The sequence below is a fragment of the Chiloscyllium plagiosum genome, chromosome 4 (assembly GCF_004010195.1).
Source record: "Chiloscyllium plagiosum isolate BGI_BamShark_2017 chromosome 4, ASM401019v2, whole genome shotgun sequence".
Taxonomy (NCBI): Eukaryota; Metazoa; Chordata; class Chondrichthyes; order Orectolobiformes; family Hemiscylliidae; genus Chiloscyllium; species Chiloscyllium plagiosum.
This window is the reverse complement of record NC_057713.1, coordinates 131,779,755-131,806,875: the sequence shown is the minus strand read 5'-3', so window position 1 is coordinate 131,806,875 and position 27,121 is coordinate 131,779,755. Positions and strand designations below refer to the sequence as shown.

At 39.1% G+C, this 27,121-nt stretch overlaps 1 protein-coding gene across 4 annotated transcripts in view; it reads left to right on the top strand.

The window, feature by feature from the left end:
- Positions 1–21,629, top strand: part of LOC122549428 (centrosome and spindle pole-associated protein 1) — a 156,659-nt gene extending 135,030 nt beyond the window's left edge. For all 4 annotated transcript variants that reach the window (XM_043689244.1, XM_043689245.1, XM_043689243.1 and 1 more), the window contains 8 exons: positions 1,882–2,005; positions 4,490–4,629; positions 7,869–8,003; positions 12,340–12,371; positions 13,071–13,128; positions 13,217–13,326; positions 14,061–14,175; positions 21,016–21,629. In XM_043689244.1, coding sequence (XP_043545179.1) covers positions 1,882–2,005; positions 4,490–4,629; positions 7,869–8,003; positions 12,340–12,371; positions 13,071–13,128; positions 13,217–13,326; positions 14,061–14,175; positions 21,016–21,179 — 878 coding nt within the window. In that variant the 3' untranslated portion in view covers positions 21,180–21,629. The remainder of the gene's footprint in view (positions 1–1,881; positions 2,006–4,489; positions 4,630–7,868; positions 8,004–12,339; positions 12,372–13,070; positions 13,129–13,216; positions 13,327–14,060; positions 14,176–21,015) is intronic.
- The last annotated feature ends 5,492 nt before the right edge of the window (positions 21,630–27,121 follow it).

The window sequence follows — 27,121 nt, the reverse complement described above, 5'->3', positions numbered from 1 at the left end:
AATGTTCTCGATGGCGCACCTATAAAAGTTAGCAAGGGTATTCACCGTCATGCCAAATTTCCTCAGCTGCCTGAGGAAGCAGAGACGTTGGGCCTTTGTAACCAGTGCGCCCATATGAAGAGTCTAAGAAAGCTTGTTGTGGGTGACTACTCCCAGGAGCTTGACACTGTCCACTCGTTCCACCTCTGTGCTGTTAATGTGTAAGGGGTGGGTGGGGGGGTGGCATGAATAACATCCCGCCGAAAGTCAATAATGAGTTCCTTGGTTTTGCCGGCATTGAGAGCTAGGTTGTTCTCAGTGCACCATTTTTCCACGTCTTCCACCTCCTGTCTGTAGTCTGCTTTGTCGCCATCTAAAATTCGACCGACTATGGTGGTGTCTTCAGTGAACTTGTAAATGGCATTAGTCTGGTATTTGGTGATGCAGTCATGGGTGTACAGTGAGTACAGTAGGGGGCTGAGTGCACACACTGGGGCTCCAGTGTTGAGTATTAGGGAGGATGAAATATTGTACCTAGTCTTCACTGATTGTGGCCTGTGTGTCAGGAAACTGAGGATCCAGTTGCAGAGAGTGGGGCTTAGTCTGAGATCACTAATTAGTAATGAGTCTCTAGGGGATAATAGTGTTGACTACAGTTCAGCATTCAATGAGTAGGATTCTTATATAGCTGTTCTTGGTGTCAAGACATTCTAGGGAGGAGTGAAGGGCAAGTGATTTAGCACTGCCATTGTTCTGTTGTTCCGATAGGCAAATTGGAATTGGTCAAGAGTAGTGGGGAGGCTGGAATTGATTAGTGCCATGATCAGCCTTTCAAAGCACTTCATGACCACCAAAATTAGGGTCACTGGGCGGTAGTCTTGAGACATGCTGCATGAGCCTTCTTAGGCACAGGGATGATGTTGACCCTCTTGAAACAGGCAGGGACAGTGGCCTGCTTCAGGGAGAGGTTGAAGACGTCTGAGAAAACCTCTGTCAATTGATCTGCGCATGCTCTGAGTGCACGGCCTGGTACTCCGTCTGCTTCCATTGGTTTCCGTGGATTCACACAAAGGAAAACTGATCTGACCTCTGATGCAGCGACTGTTGGGATAGGTTTGTCAGGACTTGTCAAAGTTACTCATATAGAAATAAAGAGGAATTACCCTGAGAAATCATATAGAGTATTGGAAGATAAACTAATTTTAGAGTAGTATATAATCCTCTTTACTATATTTAAGGGATTAAGTATTCCTGTCAATGTGATTACTTCTTAGCATCTAGCTGCATGAAATCTGCAACCAATGTTTCCTGGGATTGGTGCTTAGAGTAGGAGAAGAAATCTAGAATAAATATTTGATGAACTCTTCTAATTTATTAAATTACAAACAAATGCAACATCTTTTGATGTGATTTTAATAGTAACGTACAAGTATCTGCTATATGTATCACTTAAACTAAAACTATTGCCAAAATATGTCTAAAAATTCTAAGCCTTTTCCTTTGATAAGATTTCAAAGGAAATGTTTTGAAATCAAGACTTTTCACAGGAGATCATTGCTGATCTTATTGTTAGCTATATGTCTAAATGCAGCTATGATACAACTTCATTTTTTGACAAATTTAAACCTTTCTGGCATTATTTTCCCCTCTAATTTAGAAGTTGTAGATTCAACCTCCACTATGAAATTGGAGCACATAATTGAAACCTTGAGTTCTGGCTACATTGCTCCTTCAATTACACACCTAAAACAGCAATTAATTAATTTGCTGTTTACTGGACCTTTCTGTGCATTATTATAACCCATTATTTTGGGAGTTCTGAGTTTGTGGTAACAGTCTATAAAAATGCAAGTTCTTCTATTTAATTTGTAATTTGGACATTTTCTACCTATATTTTGACAGAGGAGAAGAAAGATATAATTAGTGAACTGTCGGCATTGAGGAATCAACTACGAAGTGAAGAACGGCGCTTGGAAGGGCAATTTCAAAGTGCTGAAAAGGAAGATGAAGTGTTTCCTATGTCCAAGTAATGGAAACTATCTTACTTCAGTAAAATAGACCCACAGCATAAGAAATAGGAGCACACCATGTGACTCTTTGTGCCTGCCCTGCCTTCAGTATGATCATGGCTGATCTTCTGCTTCAAATCCACTTTCCTTCCACTGCCTGTATTTCTTGATTCCCTGAAATACTAAGATCTGCTCCGTCCTTGATTATGCTTACAGATGGGGCATCCTCAACACTGCCGGTTAGAGAACTCCAAAGAACCACAATCCTTTGAATGAAGAAACTTGCTCCCTCTTCAGTTCTAAATAGACCCTAAATGATCCAATATCCAGAGACTGTTTCCCCATGTTCTAAGATTCACCAGCATGGCAAATAACCTTAGTATCTGTGTTGTAAAATAAAGAATTATGTTTAAAGGATATGGAAGAAGGACAGCTCGTTACTTTAACTGCTCAAATACATAGTGCTGCAATTTTCTGTACGATTTGGCAGTCATGCACCCAGACCCCAACTGTTGTAATTGAGCATCATCCATATTTTGACACTCATGCGTTTTTTCAACATCTTAAAGCTTGAAGATTTATCTTCTCTACTTTGCCATCCAGATCATTCATAAGAGTATTGGAGAGTAGTGATCCTACACCAATCCCTGCAGGCCAGGTGACTAGTTTCCATTCAGACCTAAATTTATCTACTAATTTTTTACCTTTTGATTTCCACATAGTTCTCAATATAATTGCTATTCTATGGACAGACCTCTAATGTAGTATCCTGTCAAAATTTATTGGGGATCTTAGAAAATGGCTGCTGGGTTCTCATTCTTGTTTTCAGATCCCTCCATTGCCTTGTTGCTGTCCATTACTGTAATATCCTTCAGCCCTGCAACTATTCAGGTTATCTGTGCTCCTGGTAGTTTAAGAATTATGATTTTCAGTTCTTCACCATTGGTGACTACACTGTTAGCAATTAAGGTCTTCAGGCCAAGGAATCCATCTATACTTTTTCACTTCCTTACCTCCCTGCATATCTAGAAATGTAAAAACAACTAGCAAGAGTTTCTACAGGTATATAGAAAGGAAAAGAATAGATCAAATGTTGGCCCTCTAGAGACTGAGAATGGGGAGTTAATAGTACATTAAAAGGAAATGGTGAATGTAATGAACAAATATCTTACTTCTGTTGTCACTATAGAAGATACAAAATATTCTAGTAATACTTATAAAACAGGAGGTAGAATCAAGTGAAGAACTTAGCAAAATTACAATCATGAATAAAATGGTATTAGGCAAACTGATGGAGTTATACAACATGGAAACAGACCCTTCAGTCCAATTCATCTGCGCTAACCAGACATCCTAATCTGACCCAGTCCCATTTGCCAGCATTTGACCCACATCCCTGTAAACACTCCCTATTCATTTACTGATTCAGATGCCCTGTAAGTGTTTTAATGTACCTACCTCTACCATTTCCCCTGGCAGCATGTTCCATGCATGCTCCACTCTTTGTGTGAAAAATGTACCCCCTGGTCCTTTTTAAGTCTTTACAGGCTGCATGTTCCAGATAAACTTCATGTTGGGGTCTTAGAAGAGGTTGCTAATGAAATATTAGTTGCATTGATGTTAATTTTCAAAAATTCCCTAGACTTGAGCAAGTTTCCATTGGATTGCAAAGTAGCAAATATAATTATGTAATCAAAAAAAGAAGAGAGGCAGCAAACAGGAAACTGTACTTGATGTCTGGCAAGAGAGGGTGATAGAATTGATCATTAAAGAGCTGCACACATAAGGAAGCTTATGGTTAATGGGGAGAGTCAACCCCACAAGGAAAGTCATGTTAAATAATTTACCAGATTACTTTCAACTTACTTGAAATTCCTTCAATTTACTTTGAAGGAGTTAGGTGCATTGTGAATAAAGGGAACCTATAATTGTATTGTAATTAGATTTTCAGATGGCAGTTGATAACATGCCACATCAAATGTTGTTGTGGAAAATAACAGCTGATGTTATAGGGCATAATATATTAGCATGGATAGATGATTGACTGGCTGGCATTCCTGATGAAGGGCTTTTGCCCGAAACGCCAATTTTCTTACTCCTCTGATGCTGCCTGACCTTCTGTGCTTTTCCAGTGCCACTCTGATCTCCAGCATCTGCAGTACTCACTTTCACCTGGCTGGCCTAAAACAGAGTGAATGGGTGTGCATTATATTCCCAATTCTTTTGTTGAGGTGTTCAATTAGTTCTGCATTCCAGAATCAGTAATTTTCTGCATAATTCTGTGAACATTTAGTTTTGAAATTTGAGTTTCTTGCAAGTGGCTGTCATTTATTGTCATAATTAAATGGTGCAAATGTCTCAGGGCAAATATGCTCTGGTAAGGACATTTTTACTTTGATAGCAATAGTAAATGAATCTGTAAATTTAATTGGGGTGAAATATGAAGTGAATTCTAAGTAAGTTTGTGCTAATATTCTTTATTTTCTAATGTTTCTCAAAAGGAAGCGGGAGAGGAATCATGTTGATGTCTTTGATTTGGCTAGGCAACGTATTCAGACCTTGGTACACCGACCTTCATCAAAAGAGAGAGATTTTGTTAATTTACAAAATGTCAGAGATTTCAATGACCTGAAATACAGAGGTAGGCGCAGATATAACAGTTGATGAACTAAATATCTTGCTAAGTAACATTTTCAGTACTGATTCTGAATATCTTATTTGACTTCAGGGTTTTGGTCCACTATTCATGTTGATTTACTGACATTGAGGAAATAAACATCTACTTGTGTAATAATATACCAGTCCGACATAAAAAGAGGAATGTGAATTTGTAATGAGTGGGACAGATTTGGTTGCATTCTGGAAATTTTATGTTAACCTGCTAATGTTCGCTTTAAACTGTCATACACTACAAATTTCATGGGATAGCTTTCATGGGGCAGGCCAGTAGGCAGTGTAAATATGTAAAATGTTATTTGATTGAGGATTTAATTCAGTATTTAGCTTGCACTGCATCTGCATGGGTTTCACCAGTTTTGTTGGTACTATGAAGTTGTCGGGTTGAACCTTTAAAACTAAAGGTTTAGTGGACAGCACGGTGGCGCAGTGGTTAGCACTGCTGCCTCACAGCGCCGGAGACCCGGGTTCAATTCCCGCCTCAGGTGACTGACGGCCTGTTTCCACACTGTAATGTAATCTAATGTAATCTAATCTAATCTAATGTAATGTAAACCAGCATGTCTGTTCTTTGGCGAAGTGAATAGTTTTTCCTCCCAGGACGTGTTCTGAGAGCGTGCTTTCACTGCTTTGAAAGTCATTTCTTTTACATCAAGTTTTCTTTCCTTTGATTTGTACTTTCTACCTGTATGCCTTCAAGGCAGCATCACAACAGTTTATGCAATTTTACTATGGACTTCAGATGAGAATTAAGAGGAGCAGACACAGACAAAAGGAAAAGGAAAACAGCAGATAGCTCCTATTCAATCACCTGATACTCATATGAGCATACAAAATGGTAGAGGAGAAAGACCATTCAACCTTTTGAGCCTGCTACAGCATTCAGTAAGATCATGGTTGATCTGCTTGAGTTTTTCTGTACTTCAGTAGTTCCCACATGCTTTGCATATTATTGACTATATGGCTAAAGCTTTAATGCTTAACTAACTTAAACCCTTCAGTTGGTTTGAAATATAAACAACTCGTCTGCCCATCTCATCTGAATAATTATGATTAAAGTCTTTTCACCACCAGAATTAGTCTGCTCTTCTCAAACCAGGAAATGAGCTCTACATGTAACAGGCATGACTAATAGCATGACCAACTGCATATCGGTCATAGATGACTGCCAGATGATGTTGAGCTTCTTGAGTATTCTTGGCGCAGCAGTCATCCAGACAGGTGTGAAAGAAAGCTGACACACTCTTGACTTGTATTTTGTGGGCAAACGTTGGGGAGTCAGGAGTTGAGTTACTTACTGCATAATTCTCGGTTTCTGATCTGTTCTCAATGTTTGTATGATTGGTCCAGTTCAGCTTCTGGTCAGTCTCCCAGGATGTTGATAGTGAAGGACTTGGCCAGAGATAATGGTTAAGTTCTGTCTGTTTGAAGATGGTCATTGTCTAGTACAATGTTACTTTAAAGTTATCCATCTGTGCCACTCTGAGGAGTGACAAATGATGTTGAAATTTGTACATTATTGTCGCTTCTCACTTTGTAATTGAAAGGAAGATCATTGATGAAACTTTTTTTCTGGATGTAGGACACCACCCTGAGTAATATCCTGGGACTGAGATAATGACCTTCTAACAACCACAACTGTCTTCCTTTGTGCTAGATATGTTTCCTATCAGCAGAAAGTTTCCTCTGTGATTTCCATTGACTTCACTTCTGCTAGGGTTCCTTCTTGCCACTCTTGGTAAAGTACTACTTGATGTTGGGCGGTCACTTCCATCTGCCCTCTGTATTTAGTTTCTTTTGTCCACATTTGGAGCAAGGCCATAAATGAGGTCAGCAGACAAGTGGTCCTGTTGGAACCCAAATTAAGCATCAGTGAGCTATAACTCACTTGTTCAGCAAGTGGTGTATGATTGCACTGTTGATGACATCTTCCATAGCTTTGTAGATTGATAGGGCAGCTGGTCATGTTGGATTTGTTCTATTCTGTGACTATGGTGCTCCATCTTTGTCCTTTTCCACAGCTTTGCTGCACTTAAGTGAATTATTTTCAATTTCACAAAAGTGCTCCCAACTGATGTTATTTCTTCCTGCCCAGGTTCATTCTTCATTACTAAATTCAGAGCCATGCTCCCTTCTTCGGATTTGCTTTGTATAGGCTTAAAAAAAGTGCACCTAAATTTGTTTTAGGAATTCTGTTCGTTCTGTATTTTTCGTTCTAATTTTATAACAGTTAGTATGAAGGTAGTGAAATAACCATTATACTTAGTACTTTGTTATTGCTTTTACATCCCTGAGATTTGGTTTTCATCTCCTCTGACTGAGGGTGTACAGGACATCCCAAATTTTACACAAGTCCTACTAATGAACACAATCTCATACATGTGTTATTCTAAATATATGGATATTTCTGGTACTTACTAATAGCTACTAGTATTTTCCTGCCATGGTGACTTGTGAACAGAATCTGGAATGGAACTCATTTACAACTCGTGGACTGCCTTTATAATATACATTCAGTAGTGTTATTGTACTTTTTCAATTCTTCACTTCAACTCATATGGCCTTATTAGATCATTATTCTACCATATCATTCCTGCTCATAAGTATACCTATTTCTGCTTTTCTGCATTCAGGACACACAATACTTAAAATAATAGAACCCATCTTGTTGCTTCATTCTTCTTTGTCAGGAGTGGACAACGTAGATGTTGTTGGGAGCTGAAGTTCGGAATACTGGCTGCTTGATGCAGGATAGCAAGATGCTGTTTTTTTTCTCTCTCAGCAGACATAGCGCCGTTTCAGTGGAGAATGTAGTGCAGTCCAAAATTAGTGGCTTGTATACTACTTGCCCTGGTAATTCAGATTCGCCTATGTAACCTGTTTGATTTTTTCTTCCTAAAGGCGAATTGTTTTAGTCCACGTTGATTGCTTTTATTGCATTAATACACATTTTTAGTTACATTTAAAATGTGATGGGGGAGTTTGGGTGGTAAGTACTTTTATAATTTAGAAGTTAGCACAACATCGAAGGGCCTGTATGCACTGTAATGTTTTATACTGGGCAAAATTCCAATCTATTTATTGACTTTGCAACAGAAATGTCAGAAAGACTTGTTTTTAAATGGGAGATGTGTTTTTAAATCTGCTTACTGTGTAATTTGTAACTAAGATATTAATTTTATAACATTTTTTCTATTATAACAGATTCAGCAACACGTGCTGAAATAAGACAAGTGTACCCAGATCCTCCAAATGATAGTAATACATTGGAGATTCAACAGGAGGCATTATTAAGAGAACAGAAAAAAAAACTAGACACAATGAAGAGGAAAGAAACAGGTCAGTGTGATACAATATTAACCAGTAATGGTAACATGTTCTTTACAATGAGCTGTGCGTAATATTTATGAAATTTAAAATTGCTTAGTCAAAGATTCATAGAGTTCTACAGCACAGAGACAGGCCCTTTGGCCCAAACTGATCCATGCTGGCCAAAATGTCCATCTATGCTAACCCTATTTCCCTGTACTTAGCCCATATCCTTCTAAACCTTTCCTATCTGTGTACTTGTCCTTGCCTTTGCCTTTTAAATGTTGTTAATGTACCTGCTTCAACAACTTCCGCTGGCCGCTCATTCCATATGTGTACCACCCTCTGTGTAAAAGAATTTGCCCCTCTGGTTCCCTTCCATTCTTTCCCCTCTAACCTTAAACTGATGCGCCCTAGTCCTCGATTCCCCAGCCCTGGGAAAAAGACTGAATGCATTCATGCCTCTCATGATTTTATTCACTTCTATAAGATTTCGCTTCAGTCTCCTATGCTCCAAAGAAATAAAGTCCTGGCTTGTCCAATCGCTCCCTATAACACAGACTGTTGAGTCCTGGCAACCTCCTTGTAAATTTCTTCAGCACTCTAGTAACATTCTTCTTATAGCAAGGTGACCAAAACTGAACACAATACTCCAAGTGCAGTCTCACCAACATCCTGTACAACTGTGGCATAACTTCCCAACTTCAATACTGCCCTGACTGAAGAGGCCAGTATACCAAAAGGCCTCTTCACTACCTTTGACTCCACTTTCAGAGAACTGTGCACCTGAAATCCAAGTTCCCTCTGTTCCAAAGAATAGGGTCCTTAAGACCCTACCGTTTACCATGAATCTGGATTAGTGGTGCTGGAAGAGCACAGCAGTTCAGGCAGCATCCGAGGAGCAGTAAAATTGACATTTCGGGCAAAAGCCCTTCATCAGGAATCTTAATCAGAGCAGAGTGGTGCAGCGGGAGCGTGCTGGGTCCATAACCCAGAGGTCGATAGATCGAAACCATCCTCCGCTATTGCGCAATGTCTCCTTGGGCAGCTTTCCTTTGTAATGGTCCTGTGTTCTGTTCTGTATCTTGCACCTACTCATACCGATACACTCGCGAAACTCACACGGTTCAAGTAACAGGCGTTTACCATGAAACTCCTACCTTGATTTGACTTTCCAAAATGCAAGACCTCACACTTAACTGTATTAAACTCCATTTTGCTATTTCTCGACTTGTTTTATTTAATGGGATTAAGAAGTTAGTGTGATATTTACAAATGAGTTTTGATTAAAATAGTTGCGCTTGGTGGATTTTGCATTTAAATAATTTTTGGCATTATTAGTTACTGTGTCAGAAATGCTGCAAGAAGGACAGCATGTTCATTGAACAAAAGCCAAATACTCCCATGTGCTGGAATTCTGAAATAAAAGCAGAAACTGCTGGAATGGTGACATTTCCCAGATTGATAACCTTTTATCAAAACTGAGTTCATTCCAGAGACATTAGCAGAATGTCCTTGGTTTTTAATTCAGCCAAAGATTTAGGGAATGCTGTACTGCCTGAGATATGTACAAGCCCTATATAGTGGTCACAAAATGTAGTAATGAAGAGCATAGAAAATCTTCTGAGTAAACTGGCCTCAAATTAAAATAACTAAAAACAAGATTCTCTGGTTATTATTGTTTATTGGACTTTGCTGCATGCAAGTTAGTTGCTTTGTATTCTATATTACCAGTGCACCTGTCAGATTACTAATATTCCTGATATCAATGCTGACCCCTGAGGAACTGCGCCTTCCTTTTTATTGCATGGCTGTATCTTAACTGACAAATCTGTTATGATCAAATGCTTTTTGAAAACTATGTAGACCTCATCAATGTCACTTTTATCAATTCTCTTAACTTGCTAAAATATTCAAGTAAGTTCATTAACAAAATTTGCCCTTAGCAAATCTGTTGCTTTACTAAGTTAATCCACTTTTATCAATGTGATGCTATGTTTGATCCCAATGTATAATCTCATTCTCATCACTTGAACTTAAACAAAGTAGTTTGTAATTGCAGTTCTTCTCCTTGTACCATTTTTTTTGAACAAGCCTGTGCATGGCAGTGCTCCAGATGGAGAACTGTATTCAAGGAATGTTGGAATGTGATAATCAATGCCTCTGAAATTTCCATTCTTAACTTCTCTCAGTATCATTGACTGCATCTCATTCAGCACAGCCAGAAAGTACAGCCACTTCCTCTTCCAGTTCTTAGCATAGCCAGTGTCTCTTTTACTTCCATTATGACTTGGTAAAGGCAGGTCCAGAATCCATTTAGTTCCTTGGCTGCATCCCTTGCTTAAATCCTCCTCTAGGTTCCTAATCAGCCCCACTCCTCTTGGCATTATTTAACTACATGTAAGCCTACGGAAGGCTTTTAGCTTCCCTTCTCTGTTAGCTACTAGTGCCTTTGTTTTTCAGTTGTTTCTTTTCTCTTCCTTTCTGAATGTAATATTTCACTGGTTCTCAATTATATTAATCACTTGACATATGTCATCTCAGCTTCATTTGTCATCCAGGGACTAATCGCGAATGGTTTCTCCATCATAGGCAGCCTATTCCTAGTTCTTTTATAATTTCTGCTAACTTTGATTCCATCTTACCTTGGCCTGATTCATTCTTACCACATTGAAGTTAATCTTCTACCAGTTATCTTTTTTTTTTAAAGCTCTGGATTGTTTCTTGTCCTACTTCTTAGCAAATCTAAACATTATGATTGTTGTTGTCTGAATGTTCTATACTGACATTCGATCCATTTGATCCACTGCATTCACAGAGCCAGGTCCAGTTTTCCCCCTTTTCTCAGTGGATCGGTAATGCACACTGCTGTAGAAAGTTCTCCAGAAATATTTGCTGGCTCTGCCCCTTTTTGTCAATCAATCTATACTAAAATAATTGAAGTTGCCCCATTATAACAATTTTATAATTTTTTCCATCTTAATAATTTCTTTACATTTCATCTTTACGTATGCACTATTGTGGAACAATCTGTTAATGACTGGCACCTTCGTGTTTCCAAGTAGTTGTTTGTACTTATTTGCAATTATTTTGAGTAAAATGCATCGGACTTGTATTTGCTCATCCCATTTGTCATTGTATTCCCTTGTGCTCAGCTTTTTTTTTGCAACAATCCATGGAGAGAACAAATGAATGTACAAAAAAGATGCACATAAAAACACCTGCTGGTCCACTCAGTCTGTCCATAAGTTATGGTAATTTATTCAGTTAAATGTTTCCCTATCAGTCTGGATCCATTCAATCACCTAGTAGATATTACAAAACAGATTTAAAAACCCCTGAATGAAGGGGAGATCCCATTGTTTTTATTTCTAGAATGAGATTTGTGGTTTCTGCACTAGCAGAAACAGGTTTGGTTTTCAGTTGAATTATTACCACAAATAGACTTGACCCCACAATCCAGCAACTGTTTTTAGACCTATTATTCTTTTGGGGGAAAGAAAGAACAACTTAACAACCTAGCTCTACACTTACACGCTCTTTGTCCTCCTCCCAAACCTTTCCAGTTTAAATAATTGGTCTACATAAACTCTTCCCTTCTTTTATTGTATAAACTTCAATTAAAACTCCTGATCTGAGGTACAGCGTTGCCCTAATAATCACTCTGACAACCTATTACACATGAGTGCCACCACAAGAATATTTACAATCTTGGTAAAATAGTAATTTATTTTCAAACTGATTAAGAATAACAACCACAACATTCTAATAAGCCTAAGCAGGTCAAGCAGCATCTGGAGAGAAAAACATAGGGCTACATTTTAGATCAAAGATCTTTAACATATCTTCAAAATGTAATGCCATATTTGACTGATCTGTTGTGTTTCTCCAGTATTTTGTGACTTTATTTAAGATTTCCATCCTCGGTAGATATTTATTTTGAAATAAAATAACTGATGAATGCTAAATTACCTACTGTATACATTTTAAGAGTTTAAACTCAATGTACTAGTGCTCTGTCAAGCTGTTCTGTATGCAGGAACAAACAGAGGCAAGAAACTAACCTATCTGGAAGCCATCACACAAGTTTGTGTACTTGGAGATATATGTCTTATGTGGAAATTGAATTTCTTTCAAGAAAAAGATACAATGCTAGGGGTACTAGCACTGGTTAGTAACTGAGTGTTTACATTTTCCACATAGGGCAGTGGCAGTGGTGACTTGGCTTACATTGTACTCTAGACATTGTTACTTGTTAAGGTCAACAAGGAAAATTCAGTAATGGTCTTTGCATATTAATGCCTTAATAAATTATTTTTTTAACCAAACATTGAGAAATTTTACATTTTTTTTTCTGTTTTACTAGTTGCTCGTATGAATCCACATGATGTTGGACTGGTAAGGAAAATCATGCCATAAGCAATATTGTGCCTGTAGTTCTATTCAAAAGGATTTGAGAACTCTAAACACTGATGATAGATGAATAACACCAATAGTTTCAACATAAAAGAATACCACCTACTTCTCTTTATTCAGGGTTGTTCAGTTCAAATGTTTTGGACATTCTCATTGAATTTACTTATTTTCTCGCAAAAATGAGTTGAAGTTAATTGAAGTGTTTGTTTGTGCAGTTTATGGATTCTCTACACAGTGGGCTAATTTGAAACGTTTCTATATCTGTTTCCTTTAATATTCAATTTTATAATCTTTAATCTTGATCAGTAAACCTGTCCCACAGACAGAATGGTTCAACATCTTAACACTATCCGATTATTGCTCATAACATTGCATGCAAATAAATTGAATTCACTTACGTTTACTTCAGGTGTCTCACAAGAGATTGAAAGAAGATTGTTTTTTTTATCATGTTTAAATAAAATTGTAAATTTTCTTTCACATTTGGGTTAAAAATGTAACTATATGTAAGAAAAGCTTTTGCCAAGTTCCTCCTTTATAAGGTGAATTGTTGAAAATCACATTCTGATTGTAGGGTTCAGTATGTTGATGTATTGTTCATTCTGTTCTGCTTGCACATGTAATGTTTCCTGCTGTATGTGAGTTTCCTATATTAGTTACATGGACATTTCTCCCACCAAGGATTCACATGATGATTTGACGAAGAACTCATTGCTTGAATCTGAAAGTGCCTTTATAGGTAAATGTTATATTCATAATCTCTGAAATTCTTGCAAAGGTGCATTTTCAGAGTGTATGTTAAAGTTATTTGAACCTCTATTGAACAGGAAGCCATGGAGAAACATTCCCTTTTCCAGCGGATGTTGGGAGAACATCTTCTGAACTACCTCCGCGAGAGAGACGTCGCCAAAATAATAGTAGATTAGACCTTGATTCTGTATGTTGCCTATTTTATTATTACTTTGTCTTACTTTATTCCTTCTCTTTAACAGAACTTTGAACTGAACCCATTTTGCATTGCAACAACTTTTGCAAGTGTTCCATGACATATCTGAAGTATATTTATTGTTCAATGTGGTATAATGTTGCAAAACCAATTTATAACCAACATATCATCATTAATTTCTTTTTGCAATGTTGTATGCACAAACTGAGATACTATACTTTGACGCTATGCATCTCAGAATTAAGTCTGTATTCCTGTTATTTTTGTAGACAGTTTTCTTATGTATTTGCTCAAATTTGCTCTCCTCTTAGGGCATTTATCATATGAGAGAAATTAGGCAATTGTTCTTAGGTTGCTAGAAATTTGTCAGCATCAAGACACAATTGTTTAAGCAAGTTGTGTAGCCCACTGACTGACGTTTTGCTATAGATAATCAACTGACAAATGAAGGCCACATTGGAAACAACTTAAGTGCAACATAATAAGAAAATATAGTTTTGTATGTACTGTGGGGCAAAATTAGAATGGCAGTTACTTTTTGTTGTTTTAGCAATTTTCTGTTTAAGCTACAAATTATAATTTTCATTTAGTTGAAAAAGAATTGTGAGTATTGACAAAAAAAATTAATCTTTTCATATTTTGCACCAATTGGTAAATGGTTTAATATTTTTCAGTATGCTCATTGATAATAAAATCTAATTATCATTTTTCTTTAATCGATGAAGGGCATGCAACCAATACCAAAAGCAGACAGCATCTCTGCATCCAGTTTTAATGTTGATGAAGTAAGAGCCAGGACTGTACAGCGTATGAAACGTTTGGATGATATTCAGCATTCAGGTACTATTTCTTTATTTTAAATAAAATAGAATCATACTTAATGTATTCTCTCAAATTAAATAAAATCAGGAATTAAAAAGCATTTAGCCATAAAAGACACAGCTGGATTTTCATAAGAGCCCAACTGATTCAACTAATGTCCTTTAAGGGAAGGAAATCTGTTACCTTTACCCATTCTAGCCAAGTGAGAGCCCGGATCCACTGTGATGTAGTTGACTCTTTACTGTCATTGGAAATGGGTTAGCAAGTCACAAAATTCAATAATTAAAAAAAATGTAATAATAAAACTAGATGGACCACCAGCATTATAAAGGCATATTGAATGTACTCAATGCTGCACAGCCTTCCTCAATAATATTTTGGGGTTTTGTGCCAAAATTGGGAGGTATTGACACATAAATCGACATATAACTTTAAATAACTTACTTAGTCATACATTTTAGCCAGTGTTCCATATTGTTCTATCAGCATCCCTGGATTTGTAATGTTCTGCTGCTATATCTACCAGAAATTACAGAATAATATTTGCAATGGAGGGAGTAAGTGAATCTGCAGTCTTCAAGATTGACTCTGGACCTTACCCAATCTCACGGCATGTTGTTAAACATGAGCAAGCAAACAACTGCGACTTACACTTTTCCTCAACTGATGAATCTGTGCACCCCTATGTTAAAATAAGCGTTTTTGGAAACAGTAATTACAAGGACATGAAATGTAGTTTGAGTACTTCAATCTCTGTTACCGAGATAAAATACAAAAGAATTGTAGATGCTGGAAATGAGAAACAAAAACAGAAAGTGCTGGAAAAGCTCAGCTGGTCTGGCAGCATCTGTGGAGAGAAATCAGTTAACATTTTACATCCAGTGCCCTTCCCTGGAATTCAGCAATTTCTGCTTTAGGGTCTGTCACCTAGGGCGACACAGTCGCTCAGTGGTTAGCACTGTTGTCTCACAGCACCGGGGTCCCAGATTCGATTCCAGCCTCGGGTGACTGTCTGTGTGGAGTTTGCACATTCTCCCTGTGTCTGTGTGGGTTTCTTCCGGGTGCTCCGGTTTCCTCCCACAGTCCAAAGATGTGCAGGTTAGGTGAATTGGCCAAGCCAAACTGCCCCATAGTGTTAGGTCAATTAGTCAGAGGGAAATGGGTCTGGGTGGGTTACTCTTCTGAGGGTCGGTATGGACTGGTTGGGCTGAAGTGCCTGTTTCCACACTGTAGGGAATCTAATCTAATATAGCACTGCTACTGACCTAGCCTACTGAGTCCTGAAGGTCATAACTCTCAGACTGAAATCTCACCATGTAATGAGAGAACCAAAACAAGGGGATTTATTCTTGCCATTTTGCACAATGCATTTTACTTCGCAGACAAATGTACCAGTCCTTGTGGAGACAAAGTTCTGTCTTCACACTGAAGTCATCCTCTTCATGTTGTGTGGCACTACCATGATTGTAAATTCCAGACCTGCTGAGCATTTTCAGCAGTTTCAGTTTTTGTTTCTGATTTGTGGCATCCACGGTTCTTTCACATTTTATCTTGGTGACAGACATTGAAGTACTCAGACTACATTTTATGCCCTTGTAACCAGTTTGCAAAAAACGTTTATTTTATCATAGCTGATGAATCTGTGCATCTCTGAGGAAGTGTATGTCACAGTCAGTACATTGTTTGCTTGCTCATGTTTAACAACATGCCATGAGATTTGATGAGGTCCAGAGTCAGTCTTGAACACTGCAGAACCACTTCCACCCTCCCATACAATGGAGTAGGAAATGGAATAGCTTCGGATTAGATCTAATAGCTTGAAACTGGATAATAACAGTTTGATCAGTGCCCTTCCTTACCTTCAATAATTATCAGTGTTGGATCTGTGTTAATTTGTACTTGAACAATAATGTTTTGAGATTGTTTTGGTGTGGATGAGAGGTCAGTAAACTTGATATAAACTTTCTCTTGTTAGTTCTTACTAATTTACAATATGTATACTTTTAAACTGTCATGAGCACTGGCTTTTATTTATCAGAATTTAAGTGGAAGTCTTTTCAAAGCACGTGGTAAAAATTTACAGCAACTCTGTTTATCACGTACAGGTTTCAAAAATGAGGAAATGTAATGATGATTTAAAACTGGTAGTCTGCTGATGATGTACGTGGTTGTTTAAGCTTATTTTGAAAGGAAAATAAATCCCTTTGCTCACACCGTTTCCTGTTGAACTATAGCAGTATCCTTACTTCTGTTGTTCATTTTTAGCATGTTCTTTTTATCACTAAGATGTAGTAATGACACGCAATTAAAGAACAGGATCTCGGGTTATAATCTTCAAATTACTGCCTGAACCACAGGCAAATTGGAATCTAATGCAAGAATAAGGAAATTAACAGGTGGCTAAAAAGATTGATGCAGGAAAAGAGGGGTTCCTTTTCATGGGGCACTGGTATTAGAATGGCATCAGGAGGAATATGTACTGTTGGGTCGGTCTCCACCTGAACCAAGCTGGGACCAATGTTCTAGTGTAAAGGATAAAAAAGATTGTCAACAGGACTTTACACTAGAAAGTAGGGGGGAAGGGAATGGTAAAACTCCAAGAAATATAAATGGCCATTGGAAACAAAGCAGCAAGTTTTCATCTGACAAGGTGGATTTAGTGCATGGAAAAAATTGAACAAAATGAAAGAACAACTCAGGAGAGGTTATTAAAGTCTCCAGCACATACAATAGGACAGAGTGATTCCGAACCCTTTCCAAACAAACTTCAAGTACACTGGATAAACAAAATGACGATGAGAAAATTGACAGTCAATACAGGACTCAAGGTGTTGTATCTGAATGCACACAGTATAAGGCATAAGGTTAATGAGATTGTGGTGCAGATCAAAATTGGCAGGGATGACGTGGTGGGCATCACGGAGACCTGACTGCAAGGGGATCAGGATTGGGAGCAAAATATTCAAAGATATACATCCTATTGAAAAGACAGGCAGATGGGGTGGGATTGCCTTATTAGTAAAAAATGATATGAAATTAATAATAAGAAATAAACCAGAGTCAGATGATGTAGAAATGTATGGGTAGAGTTGAGAAACCGCAAAGGCAAAAAACTATAATGGGAGTAATATACAGGCCTCCAACCAGTAGTCAGGCATTGGGGCACAAGATACACCAGGAGATAGAAAAGATGTGTAAGAAAGGCAAGGTTACATTAATCGTGGTGGATTTCAATATGTAGGTGGACTGGGAAAATCGGGTTGGTTTGCAGGGAGAGGGATTTATGGAATCACTACAAGATGATGTTTTGGAGCAGCTTCTGGTGGAGCCCACTAGGGAACAGGCAATTCTGGATTTAGTGTTGTGAAATGTGGCAGATTTGATAAGGGTTCCTTCACCTTAACCTCCCTTAGGAGGCAATAACCATAATATAATAGAATTTACTCTGCAATTCGAGAGGGTGGACTGAGATGTAACGGTAACACAGTTAACTAAAGGCAACTACAGAATTGACTGGGAGAGGAGTCTAGCAGGAAAGACAGTGGAACAATAATTGATAGAAGTTTCTGGAAGTAATTCGGGAGACGCAGAAAAAATTCATCCCTAGAAAAAAGCAGCATACTAAAAGGAGAACCATGTTTGATGAGGGAGGTCAAGAACAGCATAAAAGCAAAAGAGAAAGCATATATTGTGGCGAAGGGCAGTGGGAAGCCTACAAAGAACAACAGAGTACAACAAATAAAAAGAGGGAGGATTAAATATGAAGGTAAGCTCGCCTATAATATAAAAGAATATTGTAAAAATTTCTTTAGATATCTAAAGGGCAAAAGAAAGGCATATGGACATTTGGACTGCTGGAAAATGATGCTGGATAAGTAGTAGTGGGGAACAAAGAAATGGCTGAGGAACTGAACAAGTAGAGTCATAGAGTCAGAGACATATAGCAAGGTAACAGACCCTTCGGTCCAACCCATCAATGCTGACCAGATATCCCAACCCAATCTAGTCCCACATGCCAGCACCGGGCCCTTATCCCTCCAAACCCATCCAAATCATAATACCCATCCAAATGCCTTTTAAATGTTGCAATTCTACTAGCCTCCACCACTTCCTCTAGCAGCTCATTCCATACACATACCACCCTCTGAATGAAAAGGTTGCCTCTCAGGTTTAGGGTGAGAGGGGAGAGACCTATGTCCTCTAGTTCTGGACTCCCCCACCCGATGGAAAAGACTTTGGCTATTTATCCTATTCATGCCCCACATGATTTTGTAAACCTCTATAAGGTCAACCCTCAGCCTCCGACATTCCAGGGAAAACAGCCATAGGATGTCACTAAAAGAGGAGGTATAGTGGACAGGGAGGAAGGTTATCAGAAATTGCAGCAGGACCTTGATCTGCTGGGGAAGTGGGCTGAGAAATGGAAAACAGAGCCTAATATAGATAAGTGTAACGTCTTGCATTTTGGCAAGTCAAATCAAGGGAGAAATTTCATTGTGAATGGTAAGGCCTTTAGAAGTGTAGTGGAACATTGGGACCTTGGAGTTCAAGTGCACAGTCCTCTGAAAGTGGAATCACAGGTAGACAGGGCAGTGAAGAAAACTTTTGGCACACTCGCCTTCATCCGTCAGGGCACTGAGTATAGAAGTTGGGAAGTGATGTTGCAGTTATACAGGATATTGGTGAGACGTATTATGTTCAGTTTTGGTTACCTTGCTATAGAAAGGGTGTTAATAAACTGGAAAGAGTGCAGAAGAAATTTACAAGGATGTTGCTAGGACTCAATGGTCTGAGCTTATAGGGAGAGGTTGGACAAGCTAGGAGTGTTTTCTTTAGAACACAGGAGACTGAGAAGGCATCTGAGAGAAATGTATACAATCAGGAGAGGTTTGGATAGAGTGAATACACTGTCTTTTTTCCCAGGGTTGGGGAATCGAGGACTAGAGGGCATCAGTTTAAGGTTAGATGGAAAAGAATATAAGGGAACCTGAGGGGCAACTTTCTTACAGAGGATAGTGTGCATGTGGAATAAGCTAGGTCATCTACCGACATTTCCGCCACCTCCAAACGGACCCCACCACCAGGGTTATATTTCCTTCCCCACACCTTTCCGCCAAGACCATTCCCTCTGTGACTACCTGGTCAGGTCCACGCCCCCCTACAACCCACCCTCCCATCCTGGCACCTTCCCCTGACACCATAGGAATTGCAAAACCTGCACCCACACCTCCTCCCTCAGCTCCATCCAAGGCCCTAAAGGAGCCTTCCACATCCATCAAAGATTTACCTGCACATCCACATGCACATTTACATGGGGGAGACTGGACATGTCCTAGCAGAGCGCTTTAGGGAACATCTCTGGGACACCCGCACCAATCAACCACACCACCCTGTGGCCCAACATTTCAACTCCCCCTCTACCGAGGACATGGAGGTCCTGGGCCTCCTTCACTGCCGCTCCCTCACCACCAGACGCCTGAAGAATGGCTCATCTTCCACCGTGGAACAGTTCAACCCAAGGGCATCAATGTGGACTTCAACGGTTTCCTAATTTCCCCTTCCCCCACCTCACCCCAGTTCCAAACTTCCAGCTCAGCACTGTCCCCATGACTTGTCCTACCTGCCTATCTTCTTTTCCACCTATCACCTTCATCCCCTCCCCCATTGTACTCTATGCTACTTTCTCCCCATTCCCACCTTCCTCTCATTTATCTCTCCACCCCTCTGCCTGTATTCCTGATGAAGAACTTTTGCCCGAAACGTCGATTTTACTGCTCCTCAGATGCTGTCTGACCGGCTGTGCTTTTCAAACACCACACTTTCCCTATACCCATCCAGATGCCTTTTAAATGTTGTATTTTACCCACCACCACCTCTGACAGCTCATTCCATACATGCACCACCCTCTGCGTGAAAAAGTTGCCCCTCTTGTCCTTTTAACTCTTCTCCTCTCACCTTAAATCTATGTTCTGTCGGTTTTGGCTCCCCAACCAGAGGGAAGAGGTTGCCTTTCATGGTTTAATAAACCTCCAAAAGGTCACCCCTCAGTCTCCAACACTCCAACCCAAACCTATTCAGCTTTTCCCTGTAACCTAAACCCTCCAGTCCTGGCAACATCCTTGTAAATCTTTTCTACACCTTTTCAAGTTTAACAACATCTTTGCTAAAGCAGGGAGACCAGAACTGAAAGCAGAATCTCAAAAGTGGCCTAACCAATAGCTGCAACATGACATCCCAACTCCTATACTCCATGCACTGACCAATAAAGGCAAGTGTAGCAAATGCCACCTTTGCTACCCTGGCTACATGCAACTCCACCCTCAAGGAATTATGAATCTGCACCCCAAGATCTTTGTTCAGCAACACTTTCCAGGACACTACCATTAAGTGTATAATTCCAGTCCTGATTTGCTTTAGCAAAATGCAAAACCTCACATTTATCTGAATTATATTCCATCTGCCACTCCTCAGCCTATCTTCACTGTCTACTACATCACCAGTTTTGGTTGTTAGTCTATGCAAATAGATGGCATTTTCTAACTGTTTGTCAGTAATCTTTGCATGCTTCTTGATTGTTTCATCAAAGAATAATTAGTTTCTTACAATGAACTGAGCCGCTTATATCATAATGCTGGTTAAATTTTAAAACTTACAATCCCCTAATCTTGGTTATGACATTAGATAGATATGGGTGGAAAGGGTAAATCTTCTGCAGTTGTGGTACCATTCTTTACTTTTGTCTTTAGCCATTTCTCTTGAGGAACAATTAGCTATAATTCTTATTTGAATTAAGCTCCTAAATTTGTGGAAAAGGTTTGATTATTGTGCATGGCTTTGACTTTTAGTTTTCACTGCCAGGTAATGACCTCACAATGGAAGACGTTGACATTTTAAACCAGTTCCTTTCAAGAGATCAGGAAAGATCAAGCTCTAATGAAACACTGGCTACAGAGGCCTGGCTGCGACCAGGGACATCAGAAACATTAAAAAGGTTTATGGCTGATCGTACGCTACTTTATTGAGGATCTTCAGCTAACTTACCATTTAGTTGGAAGCAAGGTAATTGCACAGTCAGTGACCAAATTGGTAGAACGAGGAAAAGATTATTTGTGCCTTCACTAGGAAAAAATGTTTATTGTAAACTCTTGATGCACTTTGTCATTTAGATACTTCAATTCAGGATGTTGTCTGTAAACCAGCATGTGGCCTTGAATAAACAAAATGCAAAAAAAACCCATAAATTATCTTGGATCTTTTTAATACTGAAGTGTGCTAGATAATATCACATTAATCATAATTTTCCAAAGTAGACACTGGTAAAACTTGAAACAAAATTTGTATTTTGGTTGCTAGATCTAGCATTAATCAGTGCTGATAAGCTGAATGTATTATTTATGTACCATTGTTCCTCATAACCGTCAGATTTGTATGTAGTTGTGTACAAAACGTAATAAAATTGTGTTTTTAAGTTGTGTCTTGAGTATTTTGAAAAGTTAAAATCTAGGGGGGGGGGGGTGCGCGCAATTGCCCTTTTAAGTGCATTGGTTTACAATCCCCAGGTTGGGACAGAAAGAGACAATTGTACATTAAGATTTTCACTAAACCAGGCACCAGCAATACAAACTGAAGGAAAGGGACTTTCTCTAATCCCTTCAGCACATTGTTTCTTAATTCCAGCTAACATAATTTGTGCCAATTCTTCAAGGTTAAGTTTCCACATTTCTTCCAGGTTTATGATGAGTTCATTTATTGCACAAGGGCTTTTGCAGCAATTTTTTTCAATAATATCACAACACTAACTTCACCCATGCTGTGCAGTGCTTCAAGTCTAGCTGTGGATGTTCGAAAAGTAATGCACCAGGAAGATCAGAGCCCATTATTTGTTGTTGTATCACCATAGTCTTACCAGATCATAGGGCCTGCTCTCTCATTAGAGAGAGAAACGACTGATGGTGATTTAACCTGAGGGCCACCAGATCTCCAGTGAGGGAAGAGGTTGAGAAGGAGAGTCCTTCATGGTAACTTCAAACCCACATTGTTGGCATCACACTGCTCTGCAACAATCCAGCCAACTGAGCTAAACTGATTCCTATATATTTAGACTAAGTACTATCATATATAATAAAATATTAGAGAGAAGCTCAAGTTTGAAAACAGTTCCTGACCTTGCATCCTCCTTGATTAGTCTGCCTTAAACCCTAATTTGTGGATATTGACAAAAACCTCACAATAAAAGATGTTTCTACTTGAACTGCTTCATCAACGGAAGATCAGGAGAATGAATGTTTGATTTCACAGTATTCAGTTCCAGTTGCAACCTCTCAGCTCCACCATTAATTACTGACCACTTGAAATAACCATCTCCATCAAATAGAATCTAACTATCCACCCTTCCCAGAGATCAGATTGCCATTGCTGAAACACCTCCATCCTAAGAATTACATCTATGAAATGTAGTTGTAAGATCTGATTTGAACATTCAATAACTAATCTGCCAACTTCCAAAGCACTGCTACAAGATACAATTCATGATTCTATTAGATTACGCCAATTGTTTGGTACAAGATACCAGCACCATTCCAGGCAAAGCAGCCTACTTCATTGGCACCCTCCATAGATGAGTTGTATATCTACAAGATGCCTTGCAGCAACTCACCAAGGCACCTTCCGAACCCATGATAGTTAACAGCTAGCAGAAAAAGGAAAGCAAGTGCATGAGAATTTGTACGTGGTGACAGTGCCCTCCAAGTCTCACACCACCCAATAAAATAAAACCAAAGAACTGCGGATACTGGAAATCTGAAACAAGAACAAAAATTGCTAGAGAAGTTCAGATTTGGCAGCATCTAGGAAAGTGATATCTAGGTTGATGACAAGGGTGATGGTGGTGGTGTGGGGCACAGATGCCACTGGTCCCGAATTTCTCCAGAATTTCTGTTTTTCCTGCGCACTACCCAACTTTGAATCAGTAAAGGTTTTGGCAATATATTTCCAAGACCATGAATACCTCCATAACAGCCCTGGATGTAAACTTGCAACACAGACAAATTTACACATTCTTAACAAACAAAATATCTTTATTGATGTAAGAGTGGCCCCATACATGCATAGACCAAAATGGCCCATGGCTGCTCATACAAAATGCCCAATGAGAAATAAGTGAAGCTAACCAGCTCCTGCTGTCCCCCCCCCCCCCCGGACTGGGGATGAAGACTCAGAAGGCAGGCAAGTGGCAGACTTTTATTCAAGCAACTGATTGGATTGTATTTCCCGTTGTCCTAATTATATGTAAATTATGTAAATAAAACAAAAAAAGTTAGTTTTAACTACTTGCGATAAGATTTGTAATATTGACTTATGTCAAAATTAGTTATAAAGAGTAAAGTTTACAGCTCCTTCTACTGTTACCACTTTTGTAATTGATGGGGAGTGAATAATCTGTTTTGTGGGCATTTTGTTTTAAGAGATAAAAGAAAGCATTTCCTGAGGTTGATTAACTTTCACACCTATGTTTAAATGTTTTCTCCACTAATGCTTCAATCACGCTTTTGGTTATATGTGTATCTATCCTTTATGTTAAAACTACCTCTATGATTATCTGAAGAACCTTTTAATGAGAATCTATTTCTTCATAATGCAAGCAATTTCAAAGTAACAATTATTTATTATAAAATAACTTTAGCTGTTGTTTTCTGCACCTGCTGGACTGGCTGGTTCATGGGCTATGACTCATACCTGGTGTTACTCATTTACTGGGACAATCATCCTTTTATTCGTGAGGCTAGAATCAATCACTTGTCTATGCTTAGGCATCTTCTTCTCTGACTTTAGGCATCCCCTTATCACATGTCTCAGATGCAAACCTTGGAGTAGTTATGTTCAAAGGTACCATTATGTTTCACTATGTGAACAGGTTGGTAAGCTTCGCTTACTTCTCATCTGATGTGAACAGACATGGGCCATTTTGGATAAGCCACACTGTATTTCTAAAAATATTAAAATAACATTTAGACTATACTTGCCTGGAAATTCTAGATTCACTATAATCTACTGAGAACATAGGCAGAGATATTTTGATCAGGTTCCAAAACTCTTTTTCTCTCCCTGATCCAATTAGAATTTACCCACCTACCTTTAAGATGTCTTCTGTACAGGAAATTCCTGACAGGGACCTCCTTTTGCAAACTTGTCCAGTAATCCACTAATCCAGAGGTGAAGATAATTGGAGTAGCAATAAGTCACCCTTTATACAGCAGTCAGTTGCTGTGTGCAATAATTTAGATGTCCAGTAGTATAGCTTTGGCAGTATGGAAGGCAAGTATAGAATTAGGATGCCAGTTAGTCAAGTGGTTAAAGTGCTAGCAAAGTGATAGCATGCTTAGGGTACTTTAGGGATGGATGATGTTTGATCTAAGGATCCAGGTTGGCTGCAGGTTTATCGGATTTGGGGTGGGGTTCTTGGAGTCACAGAATCATCTTGGCTGGGGTGTTTAAGGAGTTGAGATTGAAGTGGAGGGCATGCATCTCTAATCTGGTGTTCAGTTTAACAGTTACCTAAGAGTTAGAGTATTTCTTCTAAAATCTCTTAGCTTTCCCAGACAGTTATTAACATAAATGACCTGGGCATCCCACAATCTGAAGAGGAGAAAGTGAGAACTGCAGATGCTGGAGATCAGAGTCGAGAGTTGCTGGGAAAGCACAGCAGGTCAGGCAGCAGCCGAGGAGCAGGAGAATTGACGTTTTGGGCATAAGCCCTTCATCAGGAATGATATTCCCGATCTTTCTCATTTTCATTCCTGATGAAGGGCTTATGCCCGAAACGTTGATTTTCCTGCTCCTCGGATGCTGCTTGACCTGCCGTGCTTTCCCAGCAACACACTCTCGACCCACAATCAGAAGAATCGGGAATTCTGCAAGGTCCCAAGGTGCAACTCCAGTTTATGCTGTAGAAATTACTCTCTGGTGATTGGAATATTGGGACATAGTTCAGTAATTATCTAGAAGTAAACAGAATATTTACACATGCTTTATAGACTATGTAAAAACTTTCAATCATATACATCACCAGATGTGTTGTTGAAATGTGAAGTTGATAGTAAAGATGTGAGATTTATCCAGAGCCAATACTGGAGAAAATAGGCTAGAAGAGATAATATGGGAAAAATTACAAGTGAACATAGGACTATGACAAGACTATACACTGTCACGCAAGTTCTGGAATTTCTCCATTATAGAATATTTACAAAATTGGATGTACCTTCAGATAAAAATTAGAAACAAGGTTCTTAAACAATGGAATGAAATTAACCACCTTCCATCTTCTGAAACTTCACCAGTGGCTAAAGATGAAGCAAAAATCTCTGCAAGGATTCTGCAATCTCCACAATGTCCAAGGATATGGAGTTAGGCCACAGATCAGCCATGATCTCAATGAATGGCAGAACAGGCTCAAGGGACTGAATGGTCTAATCTGGTTGCTAACATTGTGAAATCATCAGCAAACATCTGTACTTCAGCTTTATGTTAGAGGAAAGCGTACCAATGAACATAGGAACAGGACTTTCAGACCATTGAGCCTGCTCTGCCATTTAATACGAACATGGCTGATAGAAAATCATAACCCCTTTGACAATATTATCCCCATAATCCATGACCCCACTGGTAACCAGAAATCTGTCAATCTCTACCTTAAACATACTTAAAGATTGAACGTTCACAATCTGTAGGGGTAGAGAATTCCAGATTTACAATCCTCATCTCGATCCCAAGTGGCACCCCCTTTAGTTATTTTTACATTATGCCCCTGGTTCTACACTCTCCAGCCAGAAGAAATGACTCAGCTGCATTTACTCTGTGTATCCATTTAAATATTTTGTAAGTTTTAATGAGATCACCTCTCACTCTTTGAAATTCTAGAAAATAAAGGTTCAGATACTCAAACTTTCTTCATATGACAGGAACAAACATAGTCAGGAGACAAGAACTACACGGTGTACTCCAGATGTAGTCTATACTGAGCAGGCAGTAATCGCCAGGTTGGATGCATCCTGCTGCACATACCTGAGAAATGTTTCAAATTTGTTTAAAAAACATTTCTGGGATTTACCTATGAAAGAACTGAAACCAATGGTCATTCTAAAAGATGAGACACTTAACAAACAATCCAGGTCTTTTTCAATATATCATTTCAGTTGTATCACACTTACAAACGTTTGCTATAAATTCTGTCTTACGATCTTATCCATCACAACCACCTGATGAAGGAGCAATGCTCCGAAAGTTAGTGCTTCTAAATAAACCTGTTGGACTATAACCTTATGCTGTGCGATTTTTTAACTTTAGAGTTTATAGCTTTTGCAATATCCAGTAACTTCTGCTGTTTCTTGATAGCACACAGTGAATAAAATTGGTTGAAGACTGGCATCTGCCATGCTGGGAACTACTGGAGGAGGCAGAGATTGATTATTCATTTAGCACTTCTGGCTAAAGGTTGTTGCAAATGCTAAAATGTAGCTTTTGCCCTGATATGTGTGGCTCCTCTCTCATTGAGTAAAGGGATATTTTTGGAGCAATCTCCTCCACTGATTTAATTGTCCAACTGATCCATTGGCTGAGAAACTGCCTAGCCTGTCAATCCCTTTCCGCTTATGCTGCTTAGCTTTCAGGTGCTGAAAATGTGTTGCTGGAAAAGCACAGCAGGTCAGGCAGCATCCAGGGAACAGGAGAATCGACGTTTCGGGCATAAGCCCTTCTTCAGGAATGAGGAAAGTTTGTCCAGCAGGCTAAGGTAAAAGGTAGTGAGGAGGGACTTGAGGGAGGGGCGTCAGAAATGCGATAGGTGGAGGGAAGTCAAGGTGAGGGTGATAGGTCAGACTGGGGTGGGGGCGGAGAGGTCAGGAAGAAGATTGCAGGTTAGGAAGGCGGTGCTGAGTTCGATGGATTTGACTGAGACAAGGTGGGGGGA